This window comes from Lepisosteus platostomus, chromosome 22 (genome assembly GCF_059453375.1).
Source record: "Lepisosteus platostomus isolate fLepPlt1 chromosome 22, fLepPlt1.hap1, whole genome shotgun sequence".
Taxonomy (NCBI): domain Eukaryota; kingdom Metazoa; phylum Chordata; class Actinopteri; order Semionotiformes; family Lepisosteidae; genus Lepisosteus; species Lepisosteus platostomus.
This window is the reverse complement of record NC_142632.1, coordinates 9,416,667-9,432,361: the sequence shown is the minus strand read 5'-3', so window position 1 is coordinate 9,432,361 and position 15,695 is coordinate 9,416,667. Positions and strand designations below refer to the sequence as shown.

The 15,695-nt window shown below is 51.4% G+C and overlaps 1 protein-coding gene across 2 annotated transcripts; it reads right to left on the bottom strand.

Annotated features, from left to right (window-relative positions):
• Positions 1-432: 432 nt before the first annotated feature.
• Positions 433-15,695, bottom strand: nufip2 (nuclear FMR1 interacting protein 2). 2 transcript variants are annotated; one of them, XM_088616018.1, is made up of 4 exons: positions 14,707-15,695; positions 8,486-10,036; positions 7,702-7,734; positions 433-6,897 (listed from the first exon to the last, which is right to left on the bottom strand). In XM_088616018.1, exons 1-4 carry the CDS (start codon positions 14,849-14,851, stop codon positions 6,845-6,847), a joined length of 1,782 nt encoding a protein of 593 aa, XP_088472144.1. In that variant the 5' UTR covers positions 14,852-15,695; the 3' UTR covers positions 433-6,844. The 2 variants fall into 2 exon arrangements, with proteins under 2 accessions (XP_088472144.1, XP_088472145.1); XM_088616019.1 differs by lacking the exon at positions 14,707-15,695 and adding an exon at positions 11,574-11,824.

The window sequence follows — 15,695 nt, the reverse complement described above, 5'->3', positions numbered from 1 at the left end:
ACCAAGCAAACTCGGCTGGCAGATTGTAGCCAATAAGGTCAAATTTCACAAAAGTGACTATTTTGTGTTTAGACTACTTGAACAGGGTGGGGAGCACTTTGAAACTAATTTCCCATGAAGCCTCATAAGCTGCTTTCATTTAATTACTACACTCAACAATTACAGAATGGCAAAACATGGTTCTAGCCAGGACTTTGTTGTGTCAGGTGGGATCATGGTTATGCTATCAAGGAACCGTGAGGGAGCTCAGCTTGTGGGTTAAAGCACAATTTCAGACACCAGAAAGAACAAACCAACCTTCTACACTCTCTGTAACCCTGCCAGCCACACCTACAAGCATCAGGATGAGTGGCGATGTTTTCTGCTCCCTGCTCTCTGTATGAAAAGTGAAGGAGAGAACCAGGTTTGCATTAAAAAAAACACAAAACAAGATTTCATCATCAGTTGTTTTTACTTTAGAGCACATTTTTCCTCTCATCATTTGAGCGTTAAGTGTTAAACATTTAAGGTGCAAAAAAAACTAGATTTTGGAAGTATGGAGTAATTTCAGGGTGTGGGGGGGGTGGGGGTGGGGGAAAGGTTTTCAGATTTCAGCTGAATTTCATTCCGAGATCAAAAAGAGTAGCTGTGGAGCGAACGCACCCGGGGGAGACGCCCCATGAAGACGGACAGGGACCAGTTCCTAGCGCAGCGCCAGCACAGCCGAGCCCTGGACCCTGGGCACCCCCGCCTGTCGCACCCGGGTCGGGCTGGGCATGGCCGCAGGTCACACTGCGGAGGCAGCTGTGCGTCTGTAATAAAGACTGTGGCTCGGGCCGACCCAGGACAGGTGGAGCTTCAGAGGAACTAGGAAAGGAAGCAGCAACAGTCTGTAGCTCTGTCCCCTCTCTGCACACAGTCCTGCACAAAACACAAGTCTGACAGTGCGATGGTACCAGGCTCTCCTATAGCAGCTGGCTGAATGCTCATTTAAAACATTTTAAAATAGCGTAAAGACACCTCCTTTGTACCTAAATACATTTTCCAACAACAAAAAGCAAACCAGCACTGACAGAACCCACTTGATAAATTAATCAAAACTTCAGTCGGTCAGGAATACAATCGCATCTAAAACACAAAAATAAGGACGCAACTGTTCAAGCGTTCCATTCGATAATGATCCTTAACCATTTTAATAAGCGCAACAGAAATGAATTTTAAAGTTACATTGGTCTGAAACGTTAAGGACATTTCCATGAAAAAGAAAAAAAAAGAAAAAAGATTCAGATGCAGATCCAGTTTTGAAGGCTGGTTAAGACAGCTCGCGAAATGACTCTCTCTGTGCTCTCGGACTTTGAAGTCAGGCTTATCAATCACATAGATGCATGAACAACAACAACAACAAAAAAAAAAAAGATGTCAATTCCTGGCTGCTGTTCCCTTCTGGAATACCACGCTTGCTGCAGTAGCCGGAGAGCAGATATATTTGGTTCTGAAGCCCCAGGACAGCTTCTCCTAAATCCAGCGGAGAAAGCCAAAGCCAAATTTAAACCGAGCCGGAAAGACAAACCGCAGGAGCTCGGAACGCAACGAGGAAGTGGAACTGCTGCCACAGCCCTCCGCCCAGCACCGAGGCCAACCCTGCTTCCTCACGTCTTCCCCAAAGGCGGTTCGACCAGCCCTTCATGCGGGATCCCCCATGCTTCCCCGGCGTCTCCCGCGGGGCCCCGAGAGACGTTTCTCCAGCCGCCGTGGCAGCAGCTCCAGCTCCTCGGTGCCGGAAGGCCCTCAGAAGGGAACGACAGCGAGGGGCCGGGCAGCGGCACCTCCGGCAACACCGGCCCCAGAAACGACCCCGCCGCTTCGGGAGGGGTTGGGAGCGACTTGCCCTGTACCGGCTGCAAGCCCTGAACGGCGCGCTTAGTGAGGGACCCCGTCGCCGCGGAGACAGCCGGACGCCGCGACGCTCCGCGAGCCCAGGCCCGTCGCCGGCATCGGGAACGGCAGCCCGTCGGCGACCCCCCCAGAGATGCCTGGATCTGGGCCGCTCTTTCCTTTTCCTCCTTGGAAGCGACAAAGAAAAGAGGAAAAAAAATCTCTCGGAATCTAGTCCCAGAGGAAAACCCACTCCTCCTCTCCCCGTCTCGGAGGAACGCCGAGCTGGCCAAGCTCGGGTGTGCAAAAGGACAAACCCGGACGACTGGCCGGTCCAAAAGAAAGTGGACAAGTGTCCAAGCCTTGAGCAGGGAGGCCTCGAGCCACTGGGTCCGGATTCACAGCACCACCACTAAGTCATTTATAAAACTAAAACATTCCAGGCCCACTTATGTGTAACGGTGTGAATATTTTTTAACAGAGACAAATCCTGCTAAAAAAAAGAGAAAAATTGAACTACAACTATATATAGAACCATAGCAACTATAGTAGCATAGTTATACATAACCACACTTCCAGTTACTCCTCCTTGAGCATTGCAATTTGATCAACAGTGTGCCTTTCAAAGAAATTAAAAGCAAAATGCGCAGTTTCTATATATTTAAACCCTATGACCTCGGGTCAAAGCCCTTCATCTTATTTTAATTAAAATGTTTTAGCGACTGTTGAACACTGACACTGATCATCAGAGCTCAACTGTTCAATGAAAACGTAACAATTAAGACCCTGTAAATCTGGAGTGACCAAGTGTAATTCTCTAAGCGACAAGGCTAACTGTGCAAATGTAGTGAATGCTCCAATATTCATTTTACAGTCTGCCCTGATTGTACAATTGTATAGACAGCGATCAATGTTTTCTAGTGTCTCTTATAAAAGCAAAATTAAGAGATCGATCTGCTGAATAACAGTGCTGAATAACCTTGAAATATAACATTAGGAGAACGACTTGCTGTTAAACAGAACGCGGAACTCAAAACATGGCACAAAAGAAGTCGTGTACAAAAACAAACCAACAACATATACAAACAGTTGCATGTCTGGGGATTTGAAAGTTGATCACTTTTTATTCCCTTTAAACACCGGTGACCTGTACATTGTATAGGGGGCGGGGGGGAATCTTCTCAATGGGAAGAAGCCATTTCTAACTGATCTCACCGTCTGCTGCCTGCAAGCACTCATATGTAATAACGTGGCTTCAAGACCAGGAATAACGACCTGGCAGCCCAGCTACACAACGGCACCTTCCCTTAACCCTCCCATAGACTGTGGACATTCCCAGGAAAACTTACAGGTACATAAATATCAAGGGAGCAGCGTGAGGAATCGGCGAACACCTGACACACGGTCCTGTCGAACAGTTGTCGCCAGGTCGGTCTCGCTGGAGAACGGCCGTGTCTGGGGCTTGGTTAGCAGGCTGCGGTGCTCTCAGAGAAATGACCTACCCCCCCCCACCCCCGCGTGCATCTCACTCACCTCCTGTGCTCCCAATTCACGATTCAGTCACAGACACAGAAGAACAAGGTTTAAGTGCTTTTAAGAGGTTTTTCTTTTTAAAAAAAAAACAAAACAAAAACAAATCGAAGTTCATAATCATAAAGACTTTCTAACATGTTTAAAAAGAGCTCCCTCCCCCACCCGCCCCCATCCCGAGTGGACAGCGTTTAACACTCCCACTCCCTGCGTCAGGCAGTTTATAACACACGGGTGCGAATTTCAACTGCAAGGCTAAACTGCTCTGGCCATTCAATATTCCAGGACTGGGCACAAAGCGTGAAACCGCCTGCGGGTTCTTCCTGACCGCACAGCCGAGTCCACACCGACACCGGCGCCACAGTGACGCACACTCGGCACGCGCCTGGATCCATCCTATGGGACTCCTGCTCTTTTCCGCATCCCAAGAACAAGATGCCTTTTCCGTTCCACCAAAAAAAAAAAAAACCCCAACAACAACTAACTCCTGGACCCCACCCTCACACGGTGACTACTCTTCGGACGCTAAGGAAAGGAGCGAGTTTTAAACACGACCGAAATGTTTTGAAGACGAAACGGGAAACACGGCGCACCGCCGTTCCTCTTGTCATGGAAGGACCGTTTAATACTGCAAAGTAATATTGCGCACTCGGCCAGGAACAGATGAGCTCGAGGGTTAAGCAGCACTTTCTCACCCTACTCTATTCAGAGTGCAGGCGGCTTCACTGAACTCGGTTTCAAAACCGCACACCGCGCCCACACCCACTCCTAGAGACGCAGTCGGAAAAGTCCCGAAAACTATGCCGAAAGCCTACCAAATAATTAGCGGAATTAAGATCAGATCACTTTATTGGCCGTATACAGTTTCTTGTATAAGGAAGTGGGAGCCGGCTCCGAGGCCGGGACAGTCCGGGACAATCCCAAATCTCCGCCAACGGAGGCGGAACCGCTGGGCTGCGGACCTCACCAGCTTCATAGCCGTCCCGCTGGAGGCCGGAGCTACTCCGCCAGGCTACGGCGGAAGGAGAGAAGGAAGGATGAAGGAAACTCCGGGGGGACGGTCCGAGGAGACGCGAGAGGGACTCTTTTCCCCTCGGAAACGCGAGGGCTCGCCTGCACCGCGGAGCACGGCTCCGTATGAAAGTAACGGAAACTGGGACAGGCCCGCAGGACACCCCTCGACATCTCAAATCTCAACATCGCCTGACCTTCCACTACGAGACGGGCGCATCGCAGGTTTCACGGGGAAAAACCCCCCCCCGAAAATACAGATATATATAATTTCAAAATAGATATATATGTTTTTGGTATCATGTATCACACAGCACTACAGGTTAATTTAAATTGATATAGAAAGTTCAATGACGATTTTAATGTCTTAAAAATTCTAAATTAAAAAGTCTTTTAGGGCAAGTTAATGTTAAAAATCAGCAGGTTTAGAATTAGCATTTTTGGCAATTAAACTTCCTATTGGTCAGATCATGGCTTTCCTAATTCTACCTGAGTGACTTATTTTTTTTGTGTTTTTTTTTTGTGTTTTTTAAAAACCCAAAGCCATTCTTAGCAGGGGACAGCATTATATTTTCACATATATATATATTTATTAGAAAAAAATTAGTTTATATAAAGTGCTAATCATTTTTAATCAAATCATTTTAACTGGAAAAAACAAAATCTACAACCTAAAAATGCCCCTGCTCAAAAAAAAGAAGCAGAATCTGAATACTGTCAAGGAGAAAGGAGAGTTATTATCTAGTTCAAACTACCTCCTTGCACACATGTTCTTAAGCAACGGGTGGCCATTAAACTAAACGCTTCTTTAGTGTAGAGGGGACAATGAAAAATGGAACGTCGCAGCTCCATTTGCACATGCTACAATCTGGGAAGAATTGCGCGCAAGAATAATGTCCGAGCCATGAACACGGCTGCTTCCACAATTCTCCGAACGGATTTCCATGAAAACGACACGACTTCGGGCTCCACATGCCCCTCATCCCTCGCGGCACTAACAGTCGGATTTGGCTCCCAGCCACGAGCAGGAGCGGCCGAGGAAGAGGAGGGCAGGCGGCGAGGAAGGAGTACGGAGACGGACCGAAAGCCGGAGAGAGAAACCCAGCTGGCGCTCCGTCTCCCCCCCACCCCCCCGCAAGGGCTCCGCGGCGGACCCCAAGATCTTAACCCGCCCCAACCCAAAAAACCCCAAAGCCCCAACTCCCCCCTCGCGCAGCCCAGGTCTGCCAACGCCACCAGCTCGCTCCACTTCATTCAAACAACTCAGCGGGACCGTTAGGGGAGTCTCCTGTTCCGCACGACTTCAACACGGGGTGTAATTTAGCGGAGAGGTTCACAAGGGATGAGGAAGGAGGAAAAAAAAAAAAAACAACCATTCAAATACGTGAAGACGCTGGTGACATCCCAAGCAAAGACAAGGCTGCTCTGTGCTTGCGGTGCCGGCGCAGAGGGACCGGGAGCAGAAGAGCCGCCGGACTCGGGGGAGACCCGGCGCCCCCTCTCCCCCCCCCCCGACCCGCTCCCCTCTTTCTCCACCTCCCGCGGATCCTGGCTGGGTTCCGATTTCAGTCAAAGACGAAATGAAATCAACAGAAAAAAAGAAGCATCGCTAATGAAAGATGTCCAGCAAAGTCAGTACTGTACTGAGCGATCTTTTCCCACAGCACATTTAAGACAATTTTTCATTCTCAAGGCCTGGCTTTTTTTTTTTTTAAATTGCAGCAAGACAGGATGCTTGACGTCTCCTGCCATTTCTTGGTTTGTTTTTTTTTCAGTTGAGAAACTTCAAGGCAACCTTCCTCAGCTTTTGTGTATGTATACATACACCCAATGCATAACTGCACACACCAAGCAGATATACACGTACATACAGTGCACATATGTTTGCATGTGTGTGGATCGGCTTAAGGAAATAACAAGGCTGAGGCGTCCCATCGTCAATCGGCTTCAGTCCCAACGCCACCGCAGGCTCGGGAAGAGAGATCGAGCCTCCCGGCCTCACCCGTCACGTGACAAACCCCCTCCCACTCCCCCCAGGGGTGGCTCTGCGAGTCCCAGGCTGTCGCAACCAAAGCTCGTGCAGGAGGCTCAGCTGGTCTCCAGCTCACCTGCGGCCAGCGTCCAAGAGCAGAGATATTCTAGTCTGTACCGGAAGCCAAGAGTCTCTCTCCAGCGCGCGGCGGCTCCCAGTGGCAGGTCTCCGCAAAGCAGCTCCCAGACAGACGCGGGGAGGCTGGTCCGTGTCTCCCCCTAGTCTCTCCCTCGTCCCCGTTTCAATTCCACAGCGAAGTCTCTGCTGCAGGGCACTCCCCTCTCTCAGTTCCACTACAAAAGTGACGATTGATTTTGTTTGTTTTTGCAACGCCCCCCACTGTGGTGGAGGAGCTGGTCGACCCTCCAGCCAGCGAGGGCAGCAGTGTTCAGGTACAAAGCGTTGGCTGTCGCAGCCTCACTGGTCAGGCCTGTCCTTGGATTCGTCATAAACCACCACTCTTTTTGGATCTACGGGGGAGAGATTGAGAGAGAAGCAGGTTTTAGTTCCCCAGTGCGGAAGGCATATTGAAGAAACAGATCCTCGTACAACTTTCCCTTGGTCTAACAGGGCCACTGTGTTTGATGCAGTTCACACCTCTCAGGTCTGAAACCACTCCAATGACCAGAACACCAGAAAGCTCTCGCTTTGGAAGGGATTGTGATCTCCACTTTTCTTTTGTTAGGTTAGAAAGATGGATTTTTATTCCTTAACACTGTAAAAACACTGCTCATAACAGCAGAGACCCACTCATCTGGGTTTATAAAGGTTTTAACTGGGAAAGCTCAAAACTCCTTTTTCTAATTCAGTTCCAACCAGGATAATGATTCTGGAGGGAGAAATCTAAACTGAGTAAAAAAAAAACCTCTGGTACTATCCGTCTAAAAAAAACTAACATGATTTTCCTTTTGCTTATTAAAATATTCACTTAACCTCAAAGCAGAACCTGAAGCATTTACAAGATAGATTATTTTTCGTATCACAGTGCAAAAAGAAGCCAACTCACTGGCACAGCCTTATGTTTCAGGATCTCATTCTGAGGCTGGGGTACCTCAGTACAGCTATTGCCCCCAAAACCCCTTTGGTATCAGGGACTAAAACTCCTCCAAGATTGAGGGGACCGGTTAACTTGTTTCTACTAATGACTGATCCCGAAGACTGACTGACTGACTACCCAGGAATCTCCAGCCACATTCCACGCTGCTGTTCTGTAACCTGAGCATGGTTCACCAAAAAGAGCCCAACCAAAACCCCTCACACTTCACAGTACTCACCTTGTTTCTGCAAAGTCAAAATATATTCCATTTCTGCAAAATAAAAGAAAGATTCACATTAAAAATACATGCAAACTTGAACACATGCATGCATCGCATATACAAGATAGCCACTAATCCTTAAAATGTTTTCTTCTGGCAGATCAATACTAGTGCAGTGGTTTTAGTCTTTTCTACACGTCTCAGCACAGATTTCATTAGGTTTCAGGCCTACAAAATTGAAGAAAAAAACTCTTTAAAAATAAACACTGTACTGATGCAACAGGAGAGAAAGAACATAACAGAATAGAGTTAGGAAAATAGGAAATAGGAAAAAAAACAACAAAGAGAGAAAACAGATCAGTACATGAGATGCACATTTTTCTTCTCACACCTGAGTTAAAAACAAGTAACCCCCACCACCAAAAAAACAACTCTCAGCGCTTATCCACCCTCTGAGGTTCAGCAGCGTCAGGCAGGCCTGCTCCAGGGAGAGCTGGCGTCTAGACTGCACGCGCGTGAACCCAGGGCTGGCTCTCCGACCCCTTCACCAGGGAGACGCTGGCAGACCGCTCACTGCCAGGTACTTCCCTGGAATCATCGGCCTTTCCAGAGAGCTGCGCAGCTCCGATTTCCAAACACTCCCGATCCCCAGCCATCCTGGGCTCATTTCTCAACTCCGCGAGAGGCACAGCTCTACAGACCGGAAAAGGGACGACAGCGCCCAGGCAGGCCTCCTTAAACACCACCCACGCTGCCCGGTGGAAAAGGACATCGCACTGCCCTCAAGCCCGAGATGCATTACCTTTAGTGTGATAAATTACAGCAGCTTTTAGATCAAATGAGCCCCAGCTACTACTCCTGTCACAGGCTTTCGTCTGGCCCTGTTCTTTGGCCGCAGTCAACACAGGATTGGCTGGGGAGGCCTGAGGCGATTCGGCACCAAGGTCCTTAGCAGAAGCGAACTCTATTGCACCTGGGCTCCCCGCCTCGCCCTTCTGGGGGTCCGGCACGAGAGGCTGAAGTGGCGCCCCCCCCTCGGCGGCAGGGGCGGGGGGGCACGTTTTGAAAACACTGGCGAGGGAATGGGGGCTAGTCCGTTTGTCGAGGTCAGAAGCCTTTGGGAGGGTCGGGCGGTCCAGCCCTGGGGCCTCGGCGCCCCGCGCGGCGCACTGCCCCTGGAACGTCACCTCGGCCGCCCCCCCGCCCCCCACTGCGGGCCGCCCTGGCGCCCCCTCGGGCCCTGCGCTGGGCTCGTTGATGAAGGACAGCCCCCACTGGTTCTGGAAGATGTCCCCCAGGGCCTTCTGCTGCGAGGGTACATCCACCGGGCGGGCGCTGGGCAGCGCGGCTTGCATATGCGCAGGGGTCAAAGGGTACACGAAGAGGCCGGGTTTCCTGGGCTCCCCGCTGCCGCCGCTGCTGTCGGGCGACGAGGCTACATTCTCGCCCGCCGGCACCGCGGGGGCGGGCGTCTCGGGACAAGCAGCGCCGAGGAGGGGCCCGGCCGGCGAGCAGCAGGCCGCCTCCGCGGAGACGGGCCCGTTCGCAAAGGCCGCCGAGGTGCCGGTCTTCACAGCGGACATGGGGACGTGAGACAGCCGGGCGGGCAGCGGGGGGGCCTGGCTCTCCTTGTTGAGGTTCTCCTTGACTTTGCTTGCATAACTGATCTTGGGGACAATCTTGGCGCTGCTGTTGTCCACTGGAAAGACGGGGGGGGGCTTGAACAGGGTCCACGAGTCCTCTCGGGGCGCCACCGAGCTGGCGGGCTTGACCTTGCCGGGCTTGTCCTCGAATTTCTTGCCGGGACACCCGGCCGCCTTGCTGTCCGAGTTCTTCCTCTGCAGCTCGCCCGCCGGCCCGGCCGTGACCCCCGCCGCCGGCCCGCCGGACCCCAGCTTGGCCCGGCTCGGGGGGGCGTCGGGCCTGGCCCCGCAGGGCTCGGGCTCCTGCGGCTCCTTCACGCTGTTGCGCCTGGCCTTGCGCTTCTTGGGCGTGGTGTAGCCGCTCTCCGACCCGCTGCCGTCGTTGTCCGCCGCCGGCCGGCCGCCGCCGCCGCCGGGGTAGCCGTTGGCGACGCAGCCCGAGCTCAGGGCCACGACTCCGTTCAGGAGCGACGCCGGCTCCTTCCTGTCCGCGGGCCTGTCACTCCTGCTGTCCATACTGGTCTTATGACCAGGGCCGGCTTTGCTCCCCACTTTGGCGAGAGTGTCCGCAGTCCTGGCTGCCTGGCGGGGTCTGGGGGGAGGGTCTACCAGCTGCCTGCTGCCATTCCCAGGACCGAGGAGCTCGGCGGAATCGCTGGCAGACAGGATCTTCTCTCTCTCCGCTGCGCTGCCGTTTATTTTGCCATTTCCTACAAAAATAACCAGAGAAAACCAAGAGTAAATAATGATACATAATTGCTGACACTTATATAGCGCTTTTCTGGACACTCCACTCAAAGCGCTTTACAGGTAATGGGGATCCCCTCCACCCCCACCAGTGTGCAGCCCCACCTGGATGATGCACCAGTACTCTCCCCACACACCAGCTCTCAGTGGGGAGGAGAGCAGAGTGATGAAGCCAGTTCAGAGATGGGGATTATTAGGAGGCCATGATTGGCAAAGGCCAGGAGGAAATTTGGCCAGGACACCAGGGTTACACCCCTACTCTTTTTGAGAAACACCCTGGGATTTTTAATGACCACAGAGAGTCAGGACTTCAGTTTTACGTCTCATCCGAAGCATGGCGCCTTTTTACAGTAGTGTCCCTGTCACTATACTGGGGCATTAGGACCCACATGGACCGCAGGGTGAGCGCCCCCTACTGGCCCCACTAACACCTCTTCCAGCAGCAGCCTTAGTTTTTCCCAGGAGGTCTCCCATCCAGGTACTGGCCAGGCTCACACCCGCTGAGCTCCAGTGGGCGGCCAGCTGTGTGTCACAGGGTGATAGAGCTGCTGGCCATAAGTTTAAAATCAGTTTAAAGGCTGCTGACAAACCCCAGCGGTCTGAGCAGAGGTCTGTGTCGTCACGCGCTCATCTTCATCATTAAAAGAATATGAGGAGGTCACCAAGGTCAGCTTAGGTCAGGTCTTGGGTGCTGCTGTCTAACTCCAGCTACATTTACACAGGATGAGGCCCTGCAGGAGTGAGGAGTGTGCAAAGTGATGCTGGATGTGGAGACTAAGAGGTAGCCAGGCTCAGGCATACATCTAATTTAAGCACAGATTTTTAATAGATCTTCTGCACCAAAACTGAAGTTCTAAGAATTTTAGATCATGTATGAACGGTTATATTTCTGGTCTGGCTTTAGCAAAAAAAAAGCATTTTCTTTTCTAAACAGGAAGAAGACGAGCACGTTACAATCTAATTCGAGTTCAGAAGTCGTGTTAAGTAGGAGACACTGCCGATTCAACGCCCAGCGCAATATTTTTTAGAAATGAAACTCAGTAACATTAACACTTCCATCCCACAGAACTGTTATAACACGTTTGTTATCAAATATTAGCTTAGCAACATTTTGGCAAATATAGCTCTTCCCTCAATTTCTGGCAGCTCTCCAAACATCAGAGTTCCTAGTAAGCTGCAGTGGGGTTGTGCAACACTTCATAACAGCGTAACAAACACAATCAAAATAAACAAGCTTGAGAGACCACCCCATCCCATCCTCGGAGCTCGTCTTTAACCTGTGTGGTCTGCTCCCATTTATAACTCCCACTGCAGAGAAAACGTCAAAGTCAGTTTCATACGGTGAATCGCCATCAACCCTCGGACCCCTAGCTTGTACAGCAAGAAGAGACCCTTAGCGTCTCTCCTCCTGTGTCCTCCACTGCAACAGCTGCAGCATGGCGAGAGACTGGCCCAGCCAGGCCTGCGGTAGTCAGTCTGAGCGCAGACGTGAAGACTAACCTGCACTGGAAGCCTGTGAAAGGGGCAGTATCCAGCCTGCTCCCCTCCACCCTTAGTGCTTGTGTTCTGAGTGAACCGTCTCCCTTCTTTTCCAGGACGTAAATCACCTCATGCTGCTGCCCCCCCACATGAACAAGCCCAGCAGGAAGAGTTTCAGGAAAGCCGGTCCCCTCTCGTAGCGGAATCGGGGGGCCCCCCCACAAGCAGAAGAGGATCGGCCGGGTTCTGTCTGGAATACAGACCTAGCTGCCACACACACACACACACACACACACACACACACACACACACACACACACACACACACACACACACACACGTCCTCCGAGAACCTATTTTACTGTGGCAGACAACCACACGGGGGGCGAAGCTGAACTGCTCGCGCGAGGATCTCCCGTCTGCAACAAGCAAAGACTTCGGAATATTTAACACCCGTCGATGCAGGTGCTCCGACAAGCACGACTGGCAGGGCTCCTACTCGCTTCTACCAGCAAAATGCCAAAGCTTTTCCCTAACTTCTCTTCCTGCATCATTTACATCTTGCACGTCCTGGGTCTTCATCCGTTCGGAGCGATAGCTTGTGTTTTTCACCTGCTAACCAGAGGTCACTGAAAACACATTCACCTGCCATTCTGAAATGGGCGCGAGGCGAGCTCATGGCTCACTATAACATTCCCGCGAGAGGGACTGACGCGGTGTACTGTTGCCAACGGCCTCTTTTTAAAAGTTTGCTAGCAAAATCATATGATACAGCCCTGATCATCTTGGGTCAACTCAAAAAAAAATCCCATGACTTTTCCCCAAAACGTAATGGATATTCTATTTTTTTTATCATTTTTCAAAACTTTTCCAGGTCTGGAAAATGAAATTTCACTTTCCATACCTCTTCCAGGATTTCCATGACAGTGGGCACCCTGTACCGAGGTAAAAAGAGCGCTATGTTTTCAGCATGAAGGCATTAACTGTGCCTATTACATGCACCCGAGCTTTTCACAGGCTTACACAGGTGTACACTTACCACAAAAAAAGGTTACTAAAATGCAGCCTTTCTAGGCTTTAAATCAAAGCTTTCCAAGATGCAGAAATCATCTCTCCTGCAGTTCACCTGATTATGTCCCATCCAATACACAGGGGATCTTTCTAGTGGCAGTTAGCACTGAAATACAAATCTGTGCTATTCCATTACCGTGCTGTCCAGTGAGCTCACAGGCACGCTACACTCCCTACACGTGTTAGACATGGTAGGAGTGAGCCAGTCGCTCCAGCCCAGCAGGCCAAATGCAAGACTAAGGAGAAGGTAGAAATGAGAACAACCACCCCACGCTTGCGCTGAAAGCGACCCTAGTCTGTCCACCACAAGCAGCTTTAAAGGAGCGAGAGAGGGCCTGTGGTGTCTTTGGAAAACAATGTGCGATCTATGGTGATAATCTGACTGATCTTGTGCTGTGACGGCGCCAGAACTGTTCTCTTTTTGAAAACAAAAAGAGGCAACGCTCCACTAAAACCCCATGTGATCGATTCTCCCCGCTGTTCGCGTGGCGCAGTGGGACCCTCTCCACGCCGCGGTTCAGGAGTGGTGGTGCTGATGCACACGAACTCAACGTCTGCCCTCACGCCAACTTGCTGTTTTTTTTAAAAAAAAAAAAACTACACGAAGCGTAGCGTTCTCGGCCTTCCCGCTTCGCCACCATCCCCATTACGCGTCGGTTTGGCTTTTGCGAGCGACTTAAGGCGACTCCGCAACATGTTGCTGGGATTTGCCAAGAAGCGTGGAAGAGCTCGCTCCGCCTCGCGTGGCGCTTCCCCGGCTGCCGGAGCTCTCGGGCACGCGAGATCTCCACAAACTGCACGAGCAGCAGTTCTTCCGCCTCAACACGTTCCTTCTCCTGGTCGGCTAAACGCTTATTTAAAACAGATTAATCGCCCCCCAAATACCAAAAGTGTCCACATACACACACACACACGGATTCCTACGAATGATATATGTGTACATACAGCTCAAAAGCATGGCCACTATTAATAAGAGCACAACCAGCCTCGCGAAAACGGGTACACGGGCAAATATCCCAAGGAAAATGAAGATGCTATACGAGGGAAGAGGGTAACTGAGACCCGTGGTATTTTATTATCGACTACAACAACCTTCCCAAAAATAAAAAAAGTATGTGCTACCAATTTTGGACAAAAACGTAAACTGGGTCAGTTCTCCAAGTTAACTAAAAAACCATCTTAAAGCATTGAGGTGCATCTGTAACTCGCGGCTTTATTTTAAACATTTTTCATTTACTGTTCCGTTTTCCTATTTTACGTGAAAAACGAAAATGACTGGGCACCCCGTCTCCGGGCGGGCGGCTGTCAAGTCCTCTCTGCTGCCGACAGAGGAGACGGGTCTCCGGCGCGGCCTTGCACGGAAGGACACCGTCCCAGGACACTAAAAACACGACACTGGTTTGATCGGATCTTTGGAAGATTCGTCTTTGCGGGTATTTTGCTGCATTTTTGTTGAACACCGGCTCTCCGATTGGAGGCCCCCCCGCCGCCGCCGCCGCCTCCGGAACAGCAGAGAGCAACAGGGCCCACAGACTCAAGGAGAGCGATCCGGGGTCTCAGTAAAATACTACGCTGGCGCCCACTTTCGCCGCACAAAACGAGAAAATCAATCCCCTGAACTTCCCGGGGGTGCCACGACGGCACCGACAGCTGTAGAAAGTCATGGTTTGAGAGCCCGGTGCTGGGATTTTCGCTACCAACATGGCGGACAGGAAATAGCAGCCGAGTAAACTGAGGAAAAGCACATTCCAGCGGAGCCGGCTTGTGTTGGTAAGGGGGGAGACGAGCACTCAAAACCCCGCGATTTTCTCAATTAAAACTGGCCCTTTCGCACGACCCACCCCGAGACAGTTCGAGAAAAGAGTCTTTTACTGTAAACCAGCGTGCCAGGCGGCGTCCGCCCTCCTTAGATACGTCTAAAAAAAGTGACCAGGAATCGCTGCTAACCGGCAGCACAAGGTCAATCTCCATATTACAGACAGCCACCCTCCGCCGTCTCACAGTGGAGACTCACGCACCCAACTTCCAGCTCAAATAATTCCCCATCTTCAGCTGTTTCTGGCCTTAGCTAAGCAAACCCGACCTGTTTTCTTCGCCTGCGTTTCCTGGTGGTGGTGCTGGCAGTGGCTCGGCTCATTTTTCAGCGTTTTCCTGGGCCGGGTCGGGCTCCTCTCTCCTCCATGGTGGTAGCGCTGCTGAGGTGCCCGCACGCTGGGCTGTTCCTCCATTGAAGTGTAGCAGGAGACTCCCCGGCTCCGGCCAGTGCGCACTGCTCACCGGGCTCACCGAGCGAGAGAGAGTGGGGGGGGGTGGGGTGGGGGTGCAGGACCGCGGCCCTACCCAATCGACGCCGCGACCCCAGCGCTGCCTCGCTTGGTCTCTGCTGCTGCCGCTCCGGCGAGAGGCTGGACCGAGAGGATCAACGTCAGCAGTCAGCCGGTGGAAGTAGCGCCGTCGGCACCGCTCTCCTCTCACACCAGGCGAACCGTGCGTGTAGCGTGTGCAGGCAGGGGCTCTTTCGCTTTGACGTTCCTCGCCGGTCTCACGGTCTTCCCCGCCGAACATGCATACTGTACATGCTTTTAAATAAAATAAATACCCCTTCGTCTCGGTCTTGGAGTGCTCGGTGGCGGAGTCATATTAACATTTTTTTTTACTTCGATACTTAGTCATACACGCAGGTAGCAGTTAAATACCTTGATAGAGAGGGGGTGCATTATGTACCCAGCCCGCATTCCTGCATTTCACCCAATTTTAGGTGTAAAGTTTAATTGCCTGAACCCCCCCTCCCTCCTCTCTCTCTCTCTGTCTGTCTCTCCACCCCCTTGTAGCGAGTTTTCCAGAACGTTACTTCAGCCTGTTACACGGTAACCCATTTTTAAACTTCTCGTCGTCACGTGTATATGACTCAAGGGACCCAGGCTGTCTCGGCGTCTTCTTATAGACCGGCTTACAACTCACTTACTGGCCCTGCACCTTCGGAAACGTGTTTTTACTGTACGGTATTCACAAAGACCCGGCACCTTCTGACCCGGTCTCTCGTCACATGAGCGTGACGCTCACGCTGGGCAA